The sequence below is a fragment of the Eschrichtius robustus genome, chromosome 8 (assembly GCF_028021215.1).
Source record: "Eschrichtius robustus isolate mEscRob2 chromosome 8, mEscRob2.pri, whole genome shotgun sequence".
Taxonomy (NCBI): domain Eukaryota; kingdom Metazoa; phylum Chordata; class Mammalia; order Artiodactyla; family Eschrichtiidae; genus Eschrichtius; species Eschrichtius robustus.
Genome location: NC_090831.1, coordinates 67,508,129 through 67,531,980, shown reverse-complemented (window position 1 = coordinate 67,531,980; position 23,852 = coordinate 67,508,129). Strand labels below are relative to the sequence as shown.

Genomic DNA, 23,852 nt, shown 5'->3' with positions numbered 1-23,852 from the left:
TTTCTAAAAAAAAAAAAAAAAAGGGACATATATACACACTCACAATATTTTGCATACATTTTTAGGGTGTTTACTACCTCTGCCTCTAGGATTTAATATTGAGAACTGATTTCTTTGGGGTTATCTAAATCAGAGCACTGGCTATAAAGTGAGAATTCGAGGTTCAGCAAGAAGGGAAGATGGCACTTCACTGAGTGAGTGGGGAGATATGTGGGCACATGTGAACCTTATGGCATCTTTAAAGTTAGCCTGGATGTATCTCCTATTGTACTGACACGAAATGATATATTTATTCATCATTTTTCAAAACATAAAGGTATTAGTTTTATAAAACATTATAAATTTTCTTTGGTACAAAATAAATGTCCCTTTTGAAATACTTATTTAAAAGCTGAGTACAAGGTGATATCCCATCTCTCCTTGAGCATCAAATGCCTTTGTCATATTTCTGCTCCCATTTATATTTTGTAAATGAAGAAATTAAAGCAGTTTTACAGGGAACTTAGATTCTTCTCCATTCATGGACTTGACTGAAAATGGGAAAAAAAGGCCATTCAGGCGGAAATGATGAGCTTTCTCCTTCCTCCTTTGTTACCTGACCAGAGTTGCACAGAAATGTTGGCTTTTCCATGTGCTGACTAAGCTAGTTTATTAGCCTGGTGTGCATCTGGATTTGAAAGATCCAGACTGCAATTCTATTTCCTTAGACAATACTTTTTATCTGACTCAATCCTAGCATTTCTTATCTAGAAGCAAGGACATTTTTCTGGTTGTTGGATTACTTTGATAAAGAGATTTGAGAAAGAGAAAACCAGAACAAGAATAATACGATATTTTCTCAAGGCACATGTAGACACCATCTCATTCCCACGTATGTTCAACTAGAACAAGATTTTTTTTTTTCCTTAGTTGGAGTTATTCTGTGATATACGTAACATATTTGACACTTGGAGTGGATCAATTCTTAAACATCACCTTTCCTCTATATGACAAAATTATTTTCAGTAATTATCATGACATAAAATTAGAGATCTGTAGCTTTAATCCATAAGGATAGTGCTTAAAACTTTACCTCTAAGTGGTCTTCTGTCCAGCTGTTGGTTTAGGATGATTTCTGGTTACCTGATGCTGATCATAATACAACACAATTCTGCCTCAAGGATGTTGCCACACCAGCTTCTAGTGAATCTTTCGCACAAGGCAGTTTTTTGAGCACTAAAAAGAAGAGATCTGGGACTTTGTTAAACTTACAGAATAGACTATATGAATAGTTTTGGATTTGCTTGCTAATGACTATTTAACAAATGTCTGTATGTGTGGCATAATTTGATCTGAGACATGGTTTCATTATAATTTGGTAATGAGGTTGTGGGAGCGTAGTTGTCACCCACCTTAACCTTCTTTTGTGGCCACTATTTATAATAACAAGAACCTGAGAGTGTTCTCAACCAATTTTTAAAAATTCATTTCATGAAAATTGGGTATTCAATGGTCACCCTTTTTTTCATGTTTCATTGGCTCTTTCTGTAAACACAGCACTTACATGTGTAGATCTTCCACTCTGAAACGCTAAAATGAATCAATTATTAAGTGGCTTACCTTTATCAAAAACAAGGTCAATCTTATAACTGCATTGGTTTGCTAGGAAGCAATGGTGATTAGGCTAGGCGTTTATCAATGGGAATGAACCCCAAGGGTGTAAAAGACTTTGAATTCAACAAAAATGACAAGAGCCCTTCAGCAATTTTAAAGTACTAAAATAAAAGAATGAAAATACCTTGACTATAAGATTTCAAAATCAAGCTATGAAGTCTTCCTGTTTCCTTTTATTTGGGGTGTGAGGATTCCTTTGTAAGAAATTTTAGTTTGGTTTAATAGGTGAGCCGCGCTACAGCAATATGTGGAAAACACTAGGTGGCGCTAGAGGACTGTAATAATTGACCACAATTAGAGCCCTTTGCAAATCCCACCACTGTCAGAACCAAGAGGAGTGTGAAATTTTACATTAAAGACTGATGGAAATGATTAGCTTTCTTTCTCCTCTGACTGTGGCTTAGCTCACTAAAAATCCAAGTTCAGTTTTGTCATGAGTGAAATAGAGTTTATGCAGTGCTCACTGGGCATTAACTTTTCAAAACCAACTACACTATAGAAACAACATTCCTTTGTTTGGATGCTCCCATTTTCAAATTTTGTTGATCCTTAAAGTCATGGTCTTAGTTTGCTTAACAGTCATCAACTCACTGTAAACCATCCACATGAAAATACTACTTGATAGTCATCTCTCCAATGACTGACAGTTTCCTTTTCTTATTTTGTGCAGCTTTTTTTTTTTTTTTTTTTAATTTAAAGGGTCACGGTAAATCTTGGAGCATAGCAGAGCATATGATGAAAGGTGAAGGCTGTTCCTTCATCCTCCACTTGCTCATGCTGTAAAAAAGAATGAAAAATGTCTGCTGCATAAGCTGATCTTCGTGTTTCATCTTGACTCTTCAACAGGAAAATCCATTTCATAATCATTTCATTGAGGGTGTTTTGTCCATTTTCATTGAAAGATATCCACTTTCTGGAAGTCAATTAAGATTTGGCAAAAGAGAAAATAGTACACAGGGTTAATCATTATTACATTTCTATTCTCTTTTTGAAAATGATAAAAGAAAGCATATACTACCTAGTGTTTCAATCAGCTTATTTGTCGAATTCTTCTGCAATATTTGGAAAGGTTCTTTCTCATTAATTAATTCTGAAACTTAAGATACAAGGTAGAAATAGTAAACTTGAGATTTAAAATATAAAGATACATAGTCTAAAGATAAAATAATAGTATAGTCAAATAGAATATCAGTTTCACAAAATTAACACACATCTAATATAGTTCATCTTATTTTTAATTGTAGAAGCTAAAATCCAATATTTCTACATTGCAGATTCACAATTTATCATGATATAAAATGAGAAAAATAATATACAGTTAAGTTTAAGTTAAATTATTCCAATTTTATATTTCTTTGTCAAAGATAATTTTAAAAATTAAAAATTAGCACTTCGGTTTTATATACAACTCCTTAGACGATCTCAATGTAACTTCAAGTTTTGGGACAGATGATGATTTTAGGATATAAGCTACAGATTGAGGGTCTCTTGGGCAGGCACTTGGGATGCCGAGTGAACTCCTTGACTGCCATAAGGAGTTGGTCCATCTCATCAGAGAATGTATTTCCTTCATAGCATCGTATGTGGCCATGTAAATTTTCCTTCTTAGTTTTTTTTTTTTTTTTCTTAGAGCCCATGACCAAAAGTAAGGCAAATAAGATTACCAGACTTTTGTTGCTAACCTTGAAGGATTCAATAATGTTGGGATAGTTGTTAGTAATTATTCATTCAGATCTCTAATGGAGCCCCAATGACCTAAGAGGGTTAAGAAAGCTTTCAAAATTCACAAGAGTTCCCATACTGGGGAAGTAAAAGGAACATTTAAGAACTATATTTCAGGTGTGCAGTTCATATTAGGCTCAGAAATCACTTGCTTAATAAACTTTTTTTTTTTTAAGTGTATTTTATTTTTGGTTTCATTGGGTCTTCATTGCTGCATGCAGGTTTTCTCTAGTTGCGGCGAGCGGGGACTACTCTTCGTTGTGATTTGTAGGCTTCTCATCACTGTGGCTTCTCTTGTTGCGGAGCATGGGCTCTAGGTGCGCGGGTTTCAGTAGTTGTGGCTCTCGGGCTCTAGAGCACAGCTCAGTAGTTGTGGTGCACGGGTTTAGTTGCTCCGCAGCATGTGGGATTTTCCTGGACCAGGGCTCGAACCGGTGTCCCCTGAATTGGCAGGCGGATTCTTAACCACTGTGCCACAAGGGAAGTCCCTAAACTATTCTTTGATTTTTCTCTTAAGATCAGAAATCTGAGAGGAAGTTCTTGTGGCAAAAAGAAGTCCACTCCAAAGAGGAAATGTATTCCCAGAGAACATTTTAATCCTGATTTTCAGAAACTCAGACTTGTAAATCATTACTGTTTGAGCCAGTAGTAGTTTGATAAGCTTTCAAGGTGGAAAGGATCAAAAGCAGGAAGTTGTTAAAGAGCTGTTTTGTTGATATTTTATTAAGTTAAATTATCAAACCAATTGTAAGACTACTGGTTCATATGTTATTAAAGAGGAAAAAATAGAATTAAAAAATTATAACTTCGTTGAAAAACATTTAGCAAAACATCTTCAATTCTAAGTGAAAAGGCTTGGAAAACAAATCTGAATTAGGTATCAGGTAGTTTTATATTTTTATTCAGGAAGCAACTATGGTGGAAAGAGGAAAGGACTGGATTCTAAAGTTGGAGATTTAGGTTCCATGTCTTGGAATAACCTTGGGCAGGTCAACCTCTTTAAGACTATCGCATCATAGTCTTATAAAATATATACTACCAACATCCTATGGTTCTTGAGAGGATTAAAGAAGATAATGTATAATGTATGAAATAATTGTTCGGTGTAAAGCCCTTTTCATCCATCCACCCATTGTTTATTTACTCATTCTAACATATATTAATCCTTCATTAAGTGTCTTCATGTGTGGCTCTATTTTCTCACTTGATTTTTCATTGATCCTGAAAGTGCCATTTGATCAGTAGAATAAACAATGCTAAGCTTGGTCTAAGATGTTTTTTTAAGTGGAAGGTATATAAAAATAGAATTTTTGAATCCAGTAGATAGTGCAAGATACATCGTGATGTTGAGGTACAGATGATAAGCCTAAAATCTGGAGTAACTACATGTTAAAGCAAAGAGCACCAAAAGACGAGATTAGGGTTCTTTCTTGGTTAGTTTCAGAAAGTAGAAAAGCCCTTGGGATGGAGCAGGAATTTCCAGACAAGGGTAATATTATAGTTAAAATGGCATGTAAAAATAATTCCTCTTTTCAGGATATGGTCTATAAATTATCCTGACTGAAACAGAGGGCTATATAAGAAAATGCTGAAAGATACATTTTGGGTAGAACCACTTCATGAAGGTCCCTAAAGGTCAAAATGAGGATCAGAAATTTGACCTACAATCTGCTTAAAATTATAATCAGGCAGAAGAGTTAGAAAAGGTGGCAGAGAATGCCATTAGAGAAATATTTATGTAGTTCATCATATATTTTCGAATACTCACTGTAGGCACAGAATTGTGCAAAGCTCTGAGGGGCGTTGTTGCAGATGTAGAAGGAGTTATTGATCCTCTCCACTAAGAGCTTCCAAATTAGTTAGAAAGAAGGTATAAACATAATGAGGAGTTAAGTATCACTGAGGGTGAGATATGATAAAATGCCAAAATGAGCAGACTGGTACTAGATGGTACAGAGACTCAGGGAGAAGGAAATTAAGAGAGGTGAAGAACATCTTGCAAGAGTGGTCTATACTCTCTGTGTACACTCTCTCTCTTTACATTTCTTTGTTGAATCTACTCCACTCAGCTTCCCCCTCATCCACCCACTGAAACTGCTCTTGCCAAGGTCACCAAAGATTTCCATATTTCTAAATTCAGTGGTCATTTCCAATCTTACTTGACTTATCAAAGCATTTGCTTGAGTTGCCTACTTCTCTTTCTTGGCTTCCTCCTACATCACTGAGTGCTCTCTCTCAGTCTGCTTCCCTGGACCCACCCCACACCTGACCTCCTAACAATGAAGTGCTCAAGGACTCTTTTCTTCTTCATCTACACTGATTCCCTTGATGATCTCATGTCTGTAAATACCTTCTATATAAATAGTATCTAAATTTATATTTTCAGCCCCCAAATTTCCCCTGAATTCTTTTTTTTCTTTTTTTTTGATTTATTTTCTTTATTTTTTTTGGCTGCGTCGGGTCTTAGTTGTGGCATGTGGGGTCTTCATTGAGGCATGTGGGATCTTTTGTTGCCGCGCAGGCTCTTCATTGTGGCGCTTGAGTTTCTCTCTAGCTGTGGCAGGCGGGTTTTTCTCTTTCTAGTTGTGGCGTGCGGACTCCAGGGCGCATGGGCTCTGTAGTTTGCGGCACGTGGACTCTCTCGCTGAGGCGCGCGAGCCCAGTAGTTGTGGCGCATGGGCTTAGTTGCCCTGCGGCGTGTGGGATCTTAACTTCCCGACCAGGGATTGAACCTGCATCCCCTGCACTGGAAAGCAGATTCTTTACCACTGGACCACCAGGGAAGTCCCTCCCCTGAATTCTTGACTCATAATATCAATACATCCACATGGATGTCTAATATACATCTCAAACTTAACATGTTAACATGTCTGAAACTCAGCTGTCAATTTTTCTTCTCCCTCTGCCTTACTTTCTTCTCTCACAGTCTTCTTCATATTAATCAGGGTACTCAGGGCAAAAACCTGGAGACGACAGTGTGTCTTATATTCCACATTCAATCCATCAGCGAATTATGTCATCTTTCCCTTCAAAATATATTCAGAATTGGTTCTTTTCTCACCACTTCTACCACAACCCATGTCACCGAGTCATCATTGCCTCTTGCTTGGATTATTACAACGGTCCCTAACTGTTCTTCCTGATTCCCCTCTTTCTCCCCTTAAAGGTGTTTTTGACATGGTATCTAGAATAATCTCGTTAAAATGTCAGTCAGATGTGTCACTTCTTTGCTCAATGTAAGAGCGTTCTGTAAGGACTTATGAGGCCAAATCCTTCCAATGCCCTTCAGATGCTACTCAAATTTGTCACCTCTGACCTCATCTCTTTGCCATCTCTTCCTGGCTCACTCTTCCCCAGACACATTGGCATTCTTGCTGTTCCTCTAATATATGAGGTTGTACTTCTTTCTCAGCTTTTTTCGCTTGCCGTTCCTTATGCCTGGAAAGCTCTTACTCCAAATATTTTCATGGCTTACTCCTTCACCTCCAATCTTTACTCAATTGTCATCTTTTCACGAGGCTTTGGCAGTCCTTAATTGCTACCACAAGAGGTTCAGATGTCATCCTGTGAGATAGAGTTTTAAAATTCCAATCCATCTGCTTCTAGAGTAAGGTTTCTCAAAGTGTATTCTTCTGACAGGGTTCGTCAGGATCGCCTGGATGCTGTTAAAATGCATCCTTTTCAGGGTCAAAGACCAGACCAATAAATTGTAATTGATAGTGGGGCCGGTAATGCACATTTTAATAACCTCCTCCAGGTGAAAATTAAGCAAACTAAAGTTTGGAAACTACTGTCTTAGAGTATCCTGGACAGTTATCTAGGATTGCTTGGGGATGGAACAAAGGAGAGGAGGTGGAGTGGAGAGTCTACAGATGCGGATCTAAGCAATCTCTCCCAGACTCAACCAGGGAAGCTTTGAGTTTCTGTTTTACTTACCATGTGTCTGAGTGAGGATTCTCTTGAAGAAATGGTTTATTGGAAAAAATAAGTGAACACATAAAATAGCCCTCTCTATATATGGGAAAATAAAAGAAGTTTTATTTATTTATTTATTTTTGGTGTGCAATGGAATAACAGGGCAAATGCATTATTTAAGAAATAATCTGGGGACTTCCCTGGTGGCACAGTGGTTAAGAATCCGCCTGCCAATGCAGGGGACACAGGTTTGAGCCCTGGTCCGGGAAGATCCCACATGCCGCGGAGCAACTAAGCCAGTGTGCCACAACTACTAAAGCCCGCGGGCCTAGAGCCCATGCTCTGCAACAAGAGAAGCCACTGCAATGAGAAGCCCGCACAGCAGTGCAGACCCAACGCAGCCAAAAACAGATTTAAAAGTAAATAAATAAATAAATTTAACTAAAAAAAGGAAAGCTTAAAAAAAAAAAAAAAAAGAAAGAATCTGGAGGTGGTATAAGGAATTTAATCCATGCATCAGGCAAATATTTATTAAGCATCTATTATGTGTTTGGCACCATATTTGGTGCTGGGAGTACAAAGGTGAATAAGGCATAGTCCCTACCATTATGGTGCTCACAGTAGTGAGATTAATGGGACTTGGGAAAGACTATAGCCAGGGAAAACATTTTAGAAGGTGGCTGTCCAGATATGAGATGATGAAGACCTAGATCTAGATCTAGATCACTCTTGATCTAGAGTGGTCGTAAGGAGGTGGGTGAAAGAGATATTCTGAAGGAAGACGTGATGAGATAATGTGCATGACTGATCTATGAGACATACACGAAAACAGTGAGAGCTAATTCTGAGGTTTAAAGGCTGTGTGCAAAGAAAACTTGGGTGTCATTAATGTAATTAGGGTAACTGTGAATAGGACTCTGTGTGTGTGCTGGGGGCGTGTTGGGAGTATTAGTGAGTTTACTCTTGTGCATTTAGTGTCAGACAACTGTAGGACATTTGAATGACGATACCCTCTGGTTGCTGAAGATGTTAGGCTGTAGTTTAGGTTCAAAGGGGAGGCTTGAAACTAGAAAACTGACAGTTTGGGGAGAGTTACTCAGAGGAACCAGCATAGGAGACAAAAAGGAACACTCAGAGAGGCTGAAAAGAAACCTGAGAAGGATGGTTTTGTGGAGAATTGATGATGTAAAAATTGAGAAAGGCTATTGAATTCAGTTAAATGTAGGCTACAGGTTACTTTAGAGCCCTATCAATGCAGGGATGGAAATATGATTCAGGGGTGCTTAGTGAGACCTCAGAGATCATGAAGCAGGAGCCACAGGTGACTATGATGTCAGGAATTTAACTGTGATGGGAAAAAGTGCTAGTGTATTTTCTTGACCACGGGCTTCACAGTTCTCCTTTCTGCCAGATTCATTCAGAAGCTCAGAGCCATAAAGCCAAGAGTCCTATTTTCCTATGGGTCTAGTTAATCCCATTTACCAGATCCAAAGCTGGTGGTAGTTATGATAAGGTGTTCATTTTCCTTTCTTGAACTCCCCTCTCTCTAACTCCCCTTCTCTCATTTATCTGGTGCTAAAGGTGGAGGGGTTAAGGCAGGGTCTGATACTACTGAAATGTGATACAGGATTTGCGGTGTATTAATGCAGAATGAAACTAGAATTTATGGACATCTGGGGATTTTGGGGTACCATGTCATGCTTGGCCCTGGAAATGAGAAGGGTTAATGAGTCAGTCATAGAGTAATCCATTCAGACTAAATTTCTCATTAGCCCCTGGTTCTGAGAAGAATGTTAGAGGGTGTTTAGGGTGAGGGAGCTTCTGTCTTCGGTCCTAAGCCTCCCACTCTGGTCCTATTCCTTTCACTCATTTCACCAGGCTGAGATTTGCCTGAAACTTTTTCCAATTATGCATATTTGAGCACTTCATGGATGAAGACTTGCTATTCCAGAGCCTCTGATGTGCTCTCTTGCAAGAGGTACACTAGGCTGTTTTCTGGACACTGTGCTTTCCAAGTGTGGCTGAAAGCTCAGCTCAATCCAGTTCAAGGTAGGCAAGGGGTACAAAAGTGAATGACACAGTCCAGTAGAGAAGATTTAAACAGCATGGTGTAAATGATTAATAATATGTTTTGGTGCACAGATCTCTGAGAAAAGTGGAGAGGATGAAGGGTGATCTCTGAACAGAGGTATATAGGAAGATTAAGAGTTCATATAGGGGTTGAATTGAGAGAATTCAAAGCAAAGGAAAGAAGGTGCAGAGGCCCCAGGTTGAGACATACAGTTGTGTATTTAGAAGTTCTAAGGATCCTGTAACTGATGAATGTGAAGTATGAAGTCAAGCAGGGGCCAGGGGGCAGGAGGTGGAGATGGATGCGTGGACAGAGGCCTGCTCAAAAGCAGTGTTCTGCGCTGAGCTAAGGAGTTTGACTTGATTCTATAAGCAGTGGGAAGTTGTGAAAAGATTTAAACAAGTGTGTGATGTGAACACATTTTTGTTGTAGCTTTATGGTGGCACGGAAGAGGGCATCTGTATGGAGGTAGAAACTCAGAAGGCTGAGACCAGTTAGAAGGCCATTGCCATAGACCAGATGACTGATGATATGAACCTGAGTCAGTAGCAGGAGTAGAAACAGAGAAGGGAGGAGAGATATGAGAGATAATTAGGTGAAAAACTGAGAGGTGCTGGTATTTTATTTTTGATGTGTAGGAAACAAAAAGATGGCACAAAGACATCTAATTCTTAGGTTTTCAGTGAAGTAGTGGTGTCACCAATTAATCAGCTTTGACCATGATAATGCTGTAAAACAACTAATCCCCAAATATTGATGATTAAACAACAAATATTTATGTCTTACTTTTGGATCTGCGGGGCTACAAGTCAGCTATTGTGGCTGTGATCCAGATCACGGGTCAGGTTCTGGTCCTGCTTCATGTGTTTTTTCATTTCAGGACCCATGCTGAAGGATGCAGCTTTTACCTGGTGTCTGCTATTCTTCTGCTGACTAGAGGATCAGGTAGGAACATGCTATACCTCTTGAAGGCTCTGATTAGGATTAAAAGGAATCCTAAAGATGGATTTCCTAGGAAGTAAGGAGAGAAAGAAAGAAAGAAAGAAAGAAAGAAAGAAAGAAAGAAAGGAAAAGAAAGGGAAGAGAAAAAGAGGAAAATTTGCATATATGGGGAGGTATATTCCTCCATTTCAATGAGAGGTCACTTGGCAAAGGGCATGGGCTTAATCATATTATAAGTAGAGAACTCCAGAATCTGTCACACCAACTAACAGGATATGCATGTAACATAGTGATATAATGTGTTCAGCTTTAGGCATGCTGATTCTAAGTATCTCTAGGACATCTATCTCTAGGACATACAGACAATTGAATAGTTGGGTCAAGAAAAATATCAGAGCTGGACTTATGAACCTGTTGGTCATTGGGTGTTAAGTAAAAAATAAAACTGTGGAAATAGGCAGAATTGTCTAATCAGAGTGAAAAGAGACAAAGAGAGTTACTGATGGAGACTTGAGAAGCACGAGTGTTTAATATATGAAGATGAGCAGCATGTAGATAATCTGAGAAGGAATGGTTAGAGGGTTAGTTGAAAAATTTGCAGAGAGGATGGTGGTACTGACTAGAGAAGAGATTTACGAGATGGAGGGGGTGGGAATGAATGGTCCAGTGATGCTGAGATTTGTTTTAAGTTGGCCTCCATGGAGAACCAGTGTGAAGAAGGAGATCTTATCTAACCTGAGAGGTTTCCTTTTAAAACTAAATTGCAGATTGACGCTCACAGAGTCACTAGGGAAACAGTGGATAATGTAAATAGAACCCAGGGTATGGTCCCTGGTACTCAGTAAATGGTAGGCATTATTATCCTATTGAAATCTATGGAGCTTGGAGAAATTACTACCAGTTTAATACAAAATTTGATGTTAGACCATTTTGCTTTGAGTTTTATCAAAAGCATTTTATTATTAGAGCCAGAGGAAGCAGAAAAATGTAATATTTTGTGATTTTTATGGCATAACCTTGAAGTTAATTATGGTGAAATTCTGGTGTAGTTGTTTTCATTAATTTGATGTTAAAAAGGGAAATTGAGAGAGTTGTTGCATCCCTGTGATATCTCTTATTTAAAAGATGTCTAATCCAAGACATTCTTATCATTAGGATCTTAGGGCTGACAGGGCCATTTGTTCCCTGCCTGTATAAATCACCTTGTTTTTAAGTTCTGTCTTTATATTGCCAAATCAGAATAAAAGCTGAAAAAACATGTATGTTTCAAAATATCCACATACTTTAGATTATGGAGATGAAATATGCATTTTCAGACTTGCTTCTGATTTTCAGGTAACCACAGAGCTTGCAGTTTTTTCCTCATAATTTCTTCCATTTCAACGTGGTTCAGAGTCCTAGTGTTCTTCCTGGCTGAAAGCATATACTGTATTTCACTTTGTTAACAGAACACTGGTTACCAAGTTTTTTATCTTTAATGATTCTGCTTTAGAGAACCGTCAATTAATAATCCTTGGAGGGACCACCATGAAGAATTTCTGTAATTAGATTGTAATGCGAAGGTTTGCTTAGTCACAGTATTTTTAAAAATTTTTAATTATGATTTTTGGACGATGACCCCAATCTTCCCATCTTTTACATTCAACTGCCTTTTTAAATTTAGCTATTTATTTATTTATTTATTTATTTATTTATTTATTTATTTATTTTTGGCTGCGTTGTGTCTTCGTTGCTGCACTCGGTCTTTCTCTAGTTGTGGTGAGTGGGGACTACTCTTTGTTGTGTTGCACGGGCTCTAGGCACGTGAGCTTCAGTAGTTGTGGCACACGGGCTCAGTAGTTGTGGCTCACGGGCTCTAGAGTGTAGCCTCCATAGTTGTGGTGCACGGGCTTAGTTGCTCCGCGGCATATGGGATCTTCCCGGACCAGGGCTCGAACCCGTGTCCCCTGCATTGGCAGGCGATTCTTAAGCACTACGCCACCAGGGAAGTCCCTCAACCGCGTTTTTAACGCTGATTTTCTTCAATTTCTCTTGTTGTGTTCATTTTCTTTTTAAAGTCTGTGAGTATAATTAAAACTACCCTACCTTTGAGAACCTTCTGTCCTCACCTAGCAGAATAAATGAAATATGGTTACAAAGACTGAGCATATAAATTACCTCTAGAAAAAGAAAATGCCTTCTATGTAAAGCTTTTTGATTCCCTTTAAATTTATTTATTTTTAAATTCCAGAGCTTGTCGGCTATCTTTTCTCTCTAGTCCAATGATCTTGTTATTAAAGCATTCTTGTAAAGGTAATTTAGCACACATGCCTCGTAGTTATTAACCAAGTTCTACTACATTCAAATATCAAATCACTTTGCAGATGATACTTCCTTCCTTCCACTAGCAAAATATCTTGGGGTGTGGCGGGGCCTGGGGGTTCTTAATTGTCCTGAGTGACATTCAAGAATTCTGCAAAAGTAGTGGAAATGGCTTTGGGTCTTTTAAATAAATATTCATATGTATAATAAAGATGCCACTCTGAGTGTAGAGTCTCATAAATCAATGACATCAAAAACATGTGCAGAACAATTTATATGAAAAATTATATAATTAATACAATAGAGCCAACCTTTGACCTAGAAGAAAGGGTATGAGGATGGGGCAGAGAAGGAATGTCCCCAAAAGGCCTTGAACTCAAACCTACAAGCACGCTTGACTTAAAATCTTTGAAATGCACTGAACAGAATATATTCTTTTAAATTATTAATATTTTTGAAAATCATAATACATTATAAAATTGTTATTTGTGAAGTAAATTTTTTAAACCTGAGATGACTTCACATTTAATCATACAAAAACAAAATAAAGTTATTTTAGAACTGGAAGGCACTTTAGACATCATCTAACCCTACTTTCTCATTATATAGGGGAGGGTTCTGAGGTCAGGGGAATCTTCAGGTACTTTCCCAAGGTCATACCACATGTAAATACCAGGTTATACTGTGGTCAAGGCAGACAGATAATGCATGCTTTGTAAGTTTTTGGCACTATTAGGGGAAAAATAGGTACAATGCACTTACTATGTACAAAGTGATTTAATTTGGCCTGCAGCTTAAGCAAGACCACAGCTGGGTGCTTCATAACAACATATTTACTTGGATTTTGGGTAAAAGATGATGGTATTCATGCATTTTAAAGACAGGTTCATTTTAGGGCAGAGTTTTGTAGAACTCAAAATTAATCTCTTTCTTGCTTCTTCCCAGCCCCAAGATAATTCAAACTTTTAACTCCTGTCCTCCTTCTCCCACTCAGAAAAAGAGAATCATACAAATGAACTGAAACAAATCAACCAAAACAGCTAATTACAGTTAACAGGATTATCATTTTATTTCACATGAATTCTAATTTTAATTTGTTCTGGTTTTAGTTATCAGGAAATTTGTTTAGTATCACTGTTTCCTTTTTGAGGTCAGCCCATTTTAGTTCTTTTAAAAATATATTTCTTGGAGATAAGCATATATTATTGCTTTATAATATTCAGTTCAGATTGGATCAGGTAGATTGGGGAAAAGCCAAGGGCAGAGGACTGTGTTTTACTGTGGCTATAATTCATGCTAAATTTATATGAGTATGAAATTGCATCACACAAAATTTAGAGAGTGATTTCTGAAAGGATTCTCAACACGACTAAAGTCTGAAAAAAATGGCATGAGTACTATACTTCTTAAAGATAATCACACTTTTGTTCTATCCTGGTAAGGCTGATTGTGGATGAATTCTAAGAGTGCATTTTAGAGTAGCGTACTACTTTAAACAGAAGAACGTATGAGAATCGTGCCCTTAATGTTTTTAGTTCTTTTAAAGCAAATGATAGGAAAGAAGGAAGGTGAAGCAGCCATCCTTCTTTCCCCTACCCCCACTCCACCAACGTTACGTTATTAAAATTGGAGAGGTTTAGCAGAAACAATAATAAGTTTTTCATTGTTACTTGGCTTAGTGTCCTTTTCTGATTGAGTACTACAGGAAATGAAGACTCCTACAAAGAGACAAAAATGACAATCCACTGTTGTTTCATATCCCAGGCCAAGGGTCTTGTAGGATCCATGAGAGTTGAATGTCAGGGCAGAAGGTCTCAGGTCATTACCATAAAAAGCTCTTTGGCACCCTGTGTCATAGAACAAAGTGTCAGACCAGTTCCCATTACTAGGTGCCTGTGGTGCTTTTCTTCAATAATCAGTCCCATTCAGACAGAGATTTTAAGGTCCTTGATCGTCTTTCTGTTTCACAAGCAGTAATTTTTTAAGGCTAAATGGCCCTAGAGGGAGAATGTTTTTGAAGTAAGGTTTAGAAAAAGAACTTGTTCTATCCCAAAGCTGGCCTGATTCTTTCTCCTTTTTCCCTAAGGGTCAGATGCAAGTTCAGCTCGGAGGGCACCAAACTTGGGCATGTGGGTAGAGGGCAGCACTGTGGGCAGCCTTCACTCCAGCTCCACGTGCCAGCAGTGGAGGGCTGGGAGCTAATGTACAAGTGGGGATCAATTTTAGGGTGGCTTGCTGAATCCCAAAGGGTGGAATCAGACAAAGCTTCCTTTGCCCTACTTTGACCCTCAGCCTCAGATATGGGTACTTTTTTTTTTCTTCTTGAAACTTTTTAAGAGCGTGAAAAACCTGGGAAGTGAAGATAGCCAAGATAACATTGCAACTATGCTCTATATAAATGTGTATTTTTTTCTAAAGTGCATTTTCAGAGTCCCAATTAGAAAATGTGCTTCACTGCTTTACTCTGCATATGCCCCAATGAATTCCAGGAGGTCACAGAGGCAGAGTACGACTTTGGAGATTAGAAGAGCTTGCTCTTTGAAGAGCTATTTTTAGCTTGGAAGGGAGCGTGTAGGCCTGGAAGTGCCTGGCAGGTATGTCCCACAGTGGGGATCTAAATTGGAGGTCTGATTCCAGGCCAAGGTCTCAGCAAGGCTCCTTCTGCATTTGCTCTAGCAAAGGGTGGTTCTGCTGATTGTCACTGCTCTGTTGGGGAGTGGGGGTTACCAGCTTTCCCTCGGGGAACTCAACCTGTGGTTGGGGGAGACCCTCTTGTGTAGAGGGTACATTGTGTCTGGGCCCCGACTGACCTGAGCAGAAACACTAGAGCCTGAGGTGTCCAATAGCCATGCTGGAGGAAAGGACTCCCCAGGACTCATTGAAAATCACAGTTCTATTTTGATGGTCACTAACTGGGGCTCCTGAGATAAATTTCAAACCAACACTTATATAGAATTGCCATCCCGCAGAGCGCACAATTCCAGGCCAGGCACTAGCGAAGGGCAGGCTTGGAGAGGTAACAGGTGAGGTAGGAGGAAGAAAAATGTCCGCTCCGACTTGTGGACTGAGTCTGGACCCGTTCAGGAGATTCTGGCCTCCCCGCCGGCAGAGAGGGCCTGGTCCCGGGATCTCACCGGATACGGGTGAAGCTGGCCTGAGGGTTGTGTGATGGACAGGGTAAAGGGGAGAAGACAAGGACAAGGTCTGAGAGGGAATGGCGAGGGTGAGATAGAGACACAGATATACAGAGACGGAGAGGGTCAGAAATCCTGAGAGAGACACAGAAAGAGGTAGAAAGACGCCGAGGGACAGGCATGGAGTACAAGAAAGACAGAGGATACAGAAAAGAGAGTGAGAGAGACAGCAAGGGAGAGATTGAGAAAAACAGAGACAGTGAGACTCAGAGCAAAGAGGTGGAGACTGGGAGATACTGGTTGAGGAAGAGGTTTTAGGAGCGAGGGAGGTGGCAAAGGCTGGAAGCATCCCCCATCACCCCACCTCCACTCCCAGGCCGCACCCCCGCCTTGCCCAGCCCACGGCTAGGAGTCGAGCGCGCAAGGTCGCCCAGTCCTCTCGGCTGTCGCGCGCTGAATGGCTGGCGGTCCGCAGCGCCCGGGTCTCGGGCCTCCCAGCTACAGGTCCGCCCGCGTAGGCGCCCAAGGCGGGCTGGGGAGACCTGCACCCTCCTGCGCCCGTTTCCGCCCTACGCACCGCCCCACTACGCTTCCCGCCACTCCTCTGGCGGTCGCAGTCCTCCTCACGACCCTTGGGAAGGGTGCACTGCGGCCACCAGAGACACCGCAGGAGCCACTTCTCCCTGCGGGCCCAGCCCGCCGAGAGCCTAGGAGCGGGATCCATTTACACGGGGTATTAATTGGTGTCTGAGGAATCGTTCGCCCACGTGCCGATGTAATTGCCCGAGTCAGGAAGGTAGGCGAGCCGAGCGGTGGACCTACGGAGAAAGCACCACGGCACCGGCGCCGAGAACCCCAGCGCACTCCAGAGCGTCCCCCAGTGGCCGGGCAGGACCACGGATAGAGCCTGCGACTCCGCTCCGGAGTGGCTCTCGGGCTTCTCAGTGCCGCCGGTAGAGGTACAGCTGCTGGGTGCGCCAGGATCCTCGGGGCTCTGCTCACCCACCCCTCCCTCTGAAACTCGGACTGCTTGCGCCTGCCGTGTGGCTGTTTTCTTCCGAAAGGCCAGTGTCTTATCTCTCAAGTTCAAGTCCTGAGGACTTGCCCAGTCTCCTCCCCTTAAGTCATTTCTACCATCCTTCGGCAGCCTCGGGAATCAGCAAGCCTCGGACCGCTCGTCCCAGATCCAACGCGGGCAGTCCCGGTCTGTCCGGTGCAGTAGCCCGGCGCATTCGCTTCTCACCCTCCCTCTCTTTCTCCCTCCCTTTCTCTCTTCCTCGCTTTTCCCCTCTACTTCCCCTCCCTCTCTTGCCTCTTAAGTTTCCTGCACCGTGAATCCAACTGTGCCAAGCCTAGGCTCCCGCGGAACCAATCCTGAGCGCGACCCGGGCACTGGGACGCGGACTGTGCCGAGGCTGGGCAAGGCAGCGGGACCGGTCCGCGCCCGAGCATGGAGGTGAAGCGCCAGGGAGGGCATGTCCGGGACGCCGGAGACGCCAGGCCCGAGTAGCTCCTCCATGGAGCCTTCGCAGATCGGTCCTTGCCTGCCCGGATTCGCCCCCAGTCCTGTGCGGTACGTACCCTCCGCCTCCACAGTCCCGATATGGGGGACACCTTGGGGTGGGGTAGTGGGGCAGCAGGAAGGGGCAGCGGGGAAGGCCACTGGTTGGAAGACAAAGTGAGCCTGAGGGGTGACCCTCACAGACCCGGGCAGGCTTCCACTCTAGAAGTTAGCGACTGGCTGTGCCCCTTCTCTCGAAAAAAGTAGTACGTGTGTATGCGCGTGGTATCTCTGTGTGTGCAGGGCGCTCGAATGGGTGAATTGAACCCGGCTTTCCTATATGCAAATTGCATTCACTTTCCCCACCCCCATCGCACCAAACGCGTGGAGATACCCGGTACCTAATCCTGGTCAGCTCTACCTACCCCTTCCTCTTCCCGCGCCCCCCTCGCTCAATATCTGTCGCTCGCTCTCCCTCTCTCTTTCTCTCTCCACCTCTCTCTGCTGGTGTGTACGTGTGTGAGCACTGCCAGGGCTGGCGAAGAACCAGCCACCGCCTTTAGTCCAAGCCTCCCGGCCATCAAACACTAGGGCAGGTCTCGCTGCCAGAGACGCTTGGGCTCGGAACCAGCCTGCACGCGGCTCTGTGTGCCCCGCCACCTCCTGGCTCCACCTCCCGGGAACTCGCACCCGAGCAGCGTAGGGCGCAAGGAGCCCCTCATCCTCCAACACTCCTGCCCGCCTGCCTGCGGAACGCGCGCTCGCGGGTTTCAGGCGCTGGATTTGCTCGCTTTTCAATTTTTCCTGCCTCCCCCACCTCCGGGTTTTTTTTTGGTCCATCCCTCCCGCCACGACCCCCTTTCCGCGCTTGGTTGCCAAGCCTAACCTTGCCCGCGTGGTCATGGGATGTCTAATTTCATTTGTATCTAGGCTGCTGAGAGCGCTCCTTGCTCTGTAAAGTGGATGTCGGGTGGATCTATGTTTTTGAAGGAACAAAGACTCAGCGAAGGCACCGCCGAGGAAGTTTGAGACGCGGGAGGATGCAGGCTACGTGCTGGTACGTGCTTCTCCTCTTGCAGCCCACCGTCTACTTGGTAAGTCGCTGCCAATCCCGCGCCCCCGCAATCACACCCTGGTCGCAAGGCCAGGCAACTGGGGGCGCGCGGGAGGAGGGTGAGACCGCCAGTTCAGCGAGAGCGACGTTCCTAGCGACGGTGTCGGAACAACTTTGGCAAACTGGTCTCCCGATCCCCGTGGGATTTTCCGGGGTTCCCACCCTCGTTTCCTGCTCCAGTGCCCCCTCTCCTGCGAGTGATTCTAAACCGCGTCTAGGGCGCCCTAGACATCCAGAAACCGAGGAGATAGCTGGACGGGATGCTTTATGGGGAGAGAAGGCAAAGAGAAGGGGTGGAAGACAGGGAACTCTCATTAGTTCATCCAGACTTTAAACGAAAGGAAATGGAGGTGGAGAATGGAAAGCAATGAATCTGCCCAGGTCCCTGACTTTGAAAGTAAATCCACCCACCTAACCCCCAGTTTGGAGATGCGGCACATAAAGAAGTGCAGGTAACTTTGTTCGACTTGCAGGGTTCAGACAGGACAAGTTTAACTATCTAGGAGCCCCACAAGCGTCCAGATGGAGTTGGGTCAGAGATGCTCCAGCAAACATATAGAGGCTCCCCCTCCCTCTCCTCCCAATCTCTCCTTTCCACCAAATAACCAAACCCCAGTTCCAGTGCTGAGCCCCTTATTAGGGAGTGGCAGACCTTGTGCCGAGTTTTCTGAGGTCCGGACTTTGCCCACTGTTAGAACTGGGGTTTGCGTGGGCCGGGGTGGGGTGGGGGGTTTTGAGGGAAGCACTTTATTGTGGTGGCGGTGGATTGGTAGCTGTGGGCACCGTGCGGAGCCAAGACCCAGAGCTCAATTTCTCGGGTCTGACTCCAGGGAGGGCCAGGGACAGTCTTATCCTGCTGGTGAAGTTGTGCTCAGTGCACAGAACCCCATAACGTACCCCTGGGCCGCAGGAGCGCGCTGAGGGCTCTATGTGTTCCGACTAGAAGCAAGAAGCGCTGGGGCGGCATGATGGGTTGAATAAACGGGAATGGGGTGAGCGGTGCCGTCTCAAGCCCAAGAGCTTCAGAACCCACAATCCTTGGAGCAAAAGTGTTGCCATCCCTGCAGTTGCGAGCGTTTCCCAGCTGTTGCCCTGGTGCCTGTGACTGCAGGGCTGCTAGTTGTGTGAACTCTGTATATGCTAATGAATGTGTATGTATACGTGTGTGTGAATATGAATGTAAGGGTATGTGTGTAAGCGGGTTTCAGCTGGAATCCAAGAACCCTCAGTGTTGCGTGTGTTTGCACCTTTATCGCCTGACCATGGCAGCCGCGGACGCCAGAGGGCGCTGCGCGTCAGTGTCCTCGCCTACAGGACACCTTCGGGTAAAAACAGGTGAAAGCCCGGGCAGCCAATCCAAAAGAACGGCCTTTGTGACTCCGTTACCGAAGTCTGTGCCTTCCCCGGCTAGAACGCAGACACACTGCAAAAAGTGTCCTTCCCATTTCTCATCTTCAATCATTCTTGCCCCCACCTGTGTCCAGTAGACCCACTGACATTGAGAGCTTAGAGAAGCAGGGCAGAAAGTTTGGCCAGAGGAAATACAGAAATCGTTTGTTGAAAGAAGGGGGAGGGACCCAAAGTGAAAGCTACAGAGGGAGAATATTAAAGATTCCCTTGACCATGGAAACCCTCCTGCCCCTCTCCTCTGCATACCTTTACGCAGGACCTGAACCTCAGGACTGTTCTTAACGTCCTTGAACTGTGCTCACACACGGCAAAAGCTCGCGGCTGTGGTGCAGTTATTGCTTGGAACAAGTATTTCGATAGTCTGGAAAATAATCTGTCAAAAGTAGAAGTGAAATCAATACGTTGTGTTAAATTTTAAATGTGTTTGTTGGCAGTTAAACCGTTTTCCACTCATTACAACAACAGTGCTGGATTTATTCTAATGCGCTGCGTTCTCAACAACAAGCGCATTAATTCTCCTTTAATTGTAAACTGGGAGCATTTGAAAACCATTCAGTGTGAAAATTATGCTGATTCAATTACCGTTTAGTTACAGACTTCATTACCTGAATGCCTTTTGGCAATACAGAGAAAGGAGACAATTTTTCCAATTTCACTCAAAACAATACAAAATGTGAACAATAAAATAGAGAAGGCGATTTAGAAGTCCATTCTTTTTCTCTCCGATCTAAAGTTGTTTTGTGTGTCGGGGATTAGAAACCACACGCACCACAAAAACAAAAGGCTGGTGGCTGTGACCCAAGGCAGTATTTCCAGGGATTGCAGTCCCACAGTTATTTGTCAGCAAAATCCCAAACTGTTTTCCTGGAGGAGCAAGAAGCTGACTTTTACCATGGAAATGAATTTAGAAGGGTGAATTGGGCAGTCAGGACAGGTTGGATTTCAGCAAGTAAATAAGTAGAAACCCTTGATTAAGTCTCTGGGGCAATGAGACAGACCAAGAAGTGGTCAAAGCTTCTTTCTCCATCTATTTTGTTAAATACCAGAAACAGTAACTGAATTTATCATTTGTTTGGAGCCGCACCCCAAAACATCCCAGACCTTTGCAAGAAACTGCAATAGATGCCTGCAGGTTGTCAGGAGATGCTTGAAGTTACACTTCAAAAAGGCAGGGGTGGCAGAACCATTATTTTATTTTTCCCCTTGAATTGCCACAATCCAGGGAGGAGTTTAATGAATAATTTTTTTGTCCTTATGGACTCACACCGCAAGTTAAGTGACAGGGGCACTCTGTACATTGCCTCATAGCTGATACCACAGTGCACCTTTCTCTTTAAGCCCCTCGAATCCGAGTTATATTTCCCAAGGAGTAATCACATATTATGTTTCAGGATCCAGATTTGTTTAGGTATCTCCTATGCAACAATATTTAGGCTTCTGCTTATAGAGACATACCTTAAATACTCCCAGTTTTGAGAAGATATTTTTTTAAAATGAAAAATAACTCTCTATCCGGCAGATCAATGCTCCATATTTAAGCCACAGTTCCCAGCCTGTATTTAGGTGAATGTTCTCACAGTATGTTTCTTGGCCCAGGGTTCTTTGAATGCCTGTTCTAGTTTGAGAATTTTGAGTCTTTTTGTGCTTTGAGAGATGGGTCTGTCCTGTTTCAAACTAGAAGCTTATTTTAATACTGCAATGGAAAGTTAATTAGAGATGTGTCTGCAAGGTTACCTCCTGAAGCATATTAGCTAGGATACTCAAAAATCACCACAGGGCTAACTCCAGCCATAAATGCAGGGGAGTGGGAAATCATTGGAAAAAAAAAAAAAAAGACAAGGAAATCTTCTGTTTACTGAATGTTATTGAATTGCAGATTTAAAATTCTGAATTCAGCAGGAGAGGAACTTATAGTGTAATAATACTTGTTAAAAATAAAAAAGTCCTGCAATCTTTATTCTCCTGTCAGTTCTGGACTGATTGCAGGATATTTTCAGTATGATATAATGGGGTAACAGATAATAGCATTTTAACAGAATTGAAGCACACACTGGATAATCTAGGGAAATGTGGTTTCTGGATCGGAAAAATGAGGGTCCTAAGCTGAGTTATGAGCTGAAGGACAGGCATGGGCACACAGGGAGGGCACCTCCCAGCAGAAGGCAGAGGTGTCCTGCTTGGGGGCTTACCTGTGGCAATTTTCAGAGTCAAGAATTAAGTAAAATGAGCACTCCCAGGGCATGTTAACAAAAACGTTACTCAGAAACTGAGTCCAGATATTCTGCTGAGAGGTTGCATGATGCTACTGTGATCAAGTCACACATCCACAGTCTATTCTGAGAAGAGGCCCCTTGTCCTCCAATTTAGTTCCCACCATTTTTTGCTAGGAAATTAATTTGCTAATAATCTAGTCGCTTTTTTAACCGATATGGGCAAAAATGGAAAGTTCTTTCTAAAACTTGTGCTTAACATTTTGATTCATCTATTGCCTTGAATTTAGGGTATCCTGAAAGTATGAATTCCATACCAATTGTTTAATAGAGATTAAAGCATGGTTAATATATTCATGGAATACTACCTCTACACTGTTAGAAGCCAGACTGTTTGGGTGAATTCCACTCATTATGAAGGTAGCTGTTAAGAAATGTGGAAGCTAAGGGAAAAGTAGCAGGAAAGAGATCACCAATGTCTATCCTTTGGACTAGGTATGTGTACTTCCCATTCTTTGAAAATTAAGCCAGCTGACCACTGAACATTTTAATTAATTTCAGCTTATTCCTGAAAAGAAAAGCACATTAACTACCTCACAGCAGTGATTCAGTGTTCTCTGTTAAGGTCAGTTCTTGGAGGCAGTACTATAAGTTACCCAATCCCACTGAATTTCCTGACTCTTGTGCCCTAGATCAGCCTTCCAGATAAAGGATTAAACCTAGATTTTTGAAGGAGCCTGTGCCCCAGCAGCACAGAATGAGAATTCATCAGTCTCAAGACCTATTCCAGGGCTCTGTGAGAGGAGAAGTTGCTACTACTCCAGGCATTTCCCTGAAATAGTCAACTCTCCACTGACCAGGAAAGCAGCTCTCTGGGTGTGTGGAAAGCGCTTGGGTGGGTCGCACTTCTACTCACTTCCAGGAGGATTATACTGGTCTGGGGCCTTCTAGTGACAGTTTTGGGGAAACAGCTTTCAGTATTAGAAGGAGAGAACTAGAATTGCTCCAACTTTCTCAGCAGTATTTCCCCAGAAAGCCATTAAGTTCGTGGCTCCTCTTTGTGTGAAGTTGATTTCCATCTGGCTTTGAATTGTTGGCGGCTATTTCCTCCTTAATGAAAGTGTTGTCTGGGTGAAAAATATATCAGGTGGCAGGGAAATTGGTTGATTTTTTTGAGATAGGTGCCCAATGTCCTACTTTTCTGAGGGAAGATTTTCTGCAGACTACAGAAATTGACAGTATTGTCCAGGTAATAACCACCGACGACAATATTTTCAAAAGGGCATTTGAGTGATGAAAGCATTTGGATATTGCTTTTTCAAATAAGCAATTTTCTCTCTTGGGCTTCTTTGATTTTTATAGGGGGTGGGGGAGAAGAGGCCACGCATTGGCAAAGGGATGCCTTCCCGGTTTTGCCTAGTTCTGAAATACCTAGGTACTTGTCAGCCTTGCTTGGAATTGCGGGGTCTGAAGAGCTCTCAGTGAGTTTGACTGTCGCCGCAGTGATATTAAGGGTCAAAAGGGAATCCTGAGAATGAAGAATAACCCTCTTCTTGCACTCTTCCTCCCATAAAGAAAGCTGATGGAAGCTGTGAAAGTTTGCCTGCTCTCAAGTGGCTAGCTAGGAAGCGCTTTCTTTCTTTCTTTCTTTCTTTCTTTCTTTCTTTCTTTCTTTCTTTCTTTCTTTCTTTCTTTCTTTCTTTCTTTCTCTCTTTCTCTCTTTCTCTCTTTCTCTCTTTCTTTCTTTTTTTAAAATATGCCTAGGTTTGATTCGATTCAGGTAAGTTCTCTTAAAGCAACCTCGACCTTTAGGAGCTTTCAGATCTCATTCTAAGACCTTAACAGTCCGCTCCGTTTTAATTAATAGAGGGAAGTAGGC

General features: G+C 42.6%; 1 protein-coding gene across 2 annotated transcripts in view; it reads left to right on the top strand.

The window, feature by feature from the left end:
- The window catches only part of NXPH1 (neurexophilin 1), a 400,800-nt gene that overhangs the window by 100,175 nt on the left and 276,773 nt on the right, over nucleotides 1–23,852 (top strand). Inside the window, exon 1 of one of the 2 annotated variants that reach the window (XM_068549971.1) lies at nucleotides 18,245–18,333. The exons of the other annotated variant lie outside the window; for it this stretch is intronic. Within the exon in view, the coding sequence (XP_068406072.1) occupies nucleotides 18,280–18,333 (54 nt within the window). The 5' untranslated portion in view covers nucleotides 18,245–18,279. Of the gene's footprint in view, nucleotides 1–18,244; nucleotides 18,334–23,852 lie in introns of those variants that run through there. 2 annotated transcript variants of the gene reach the window in all.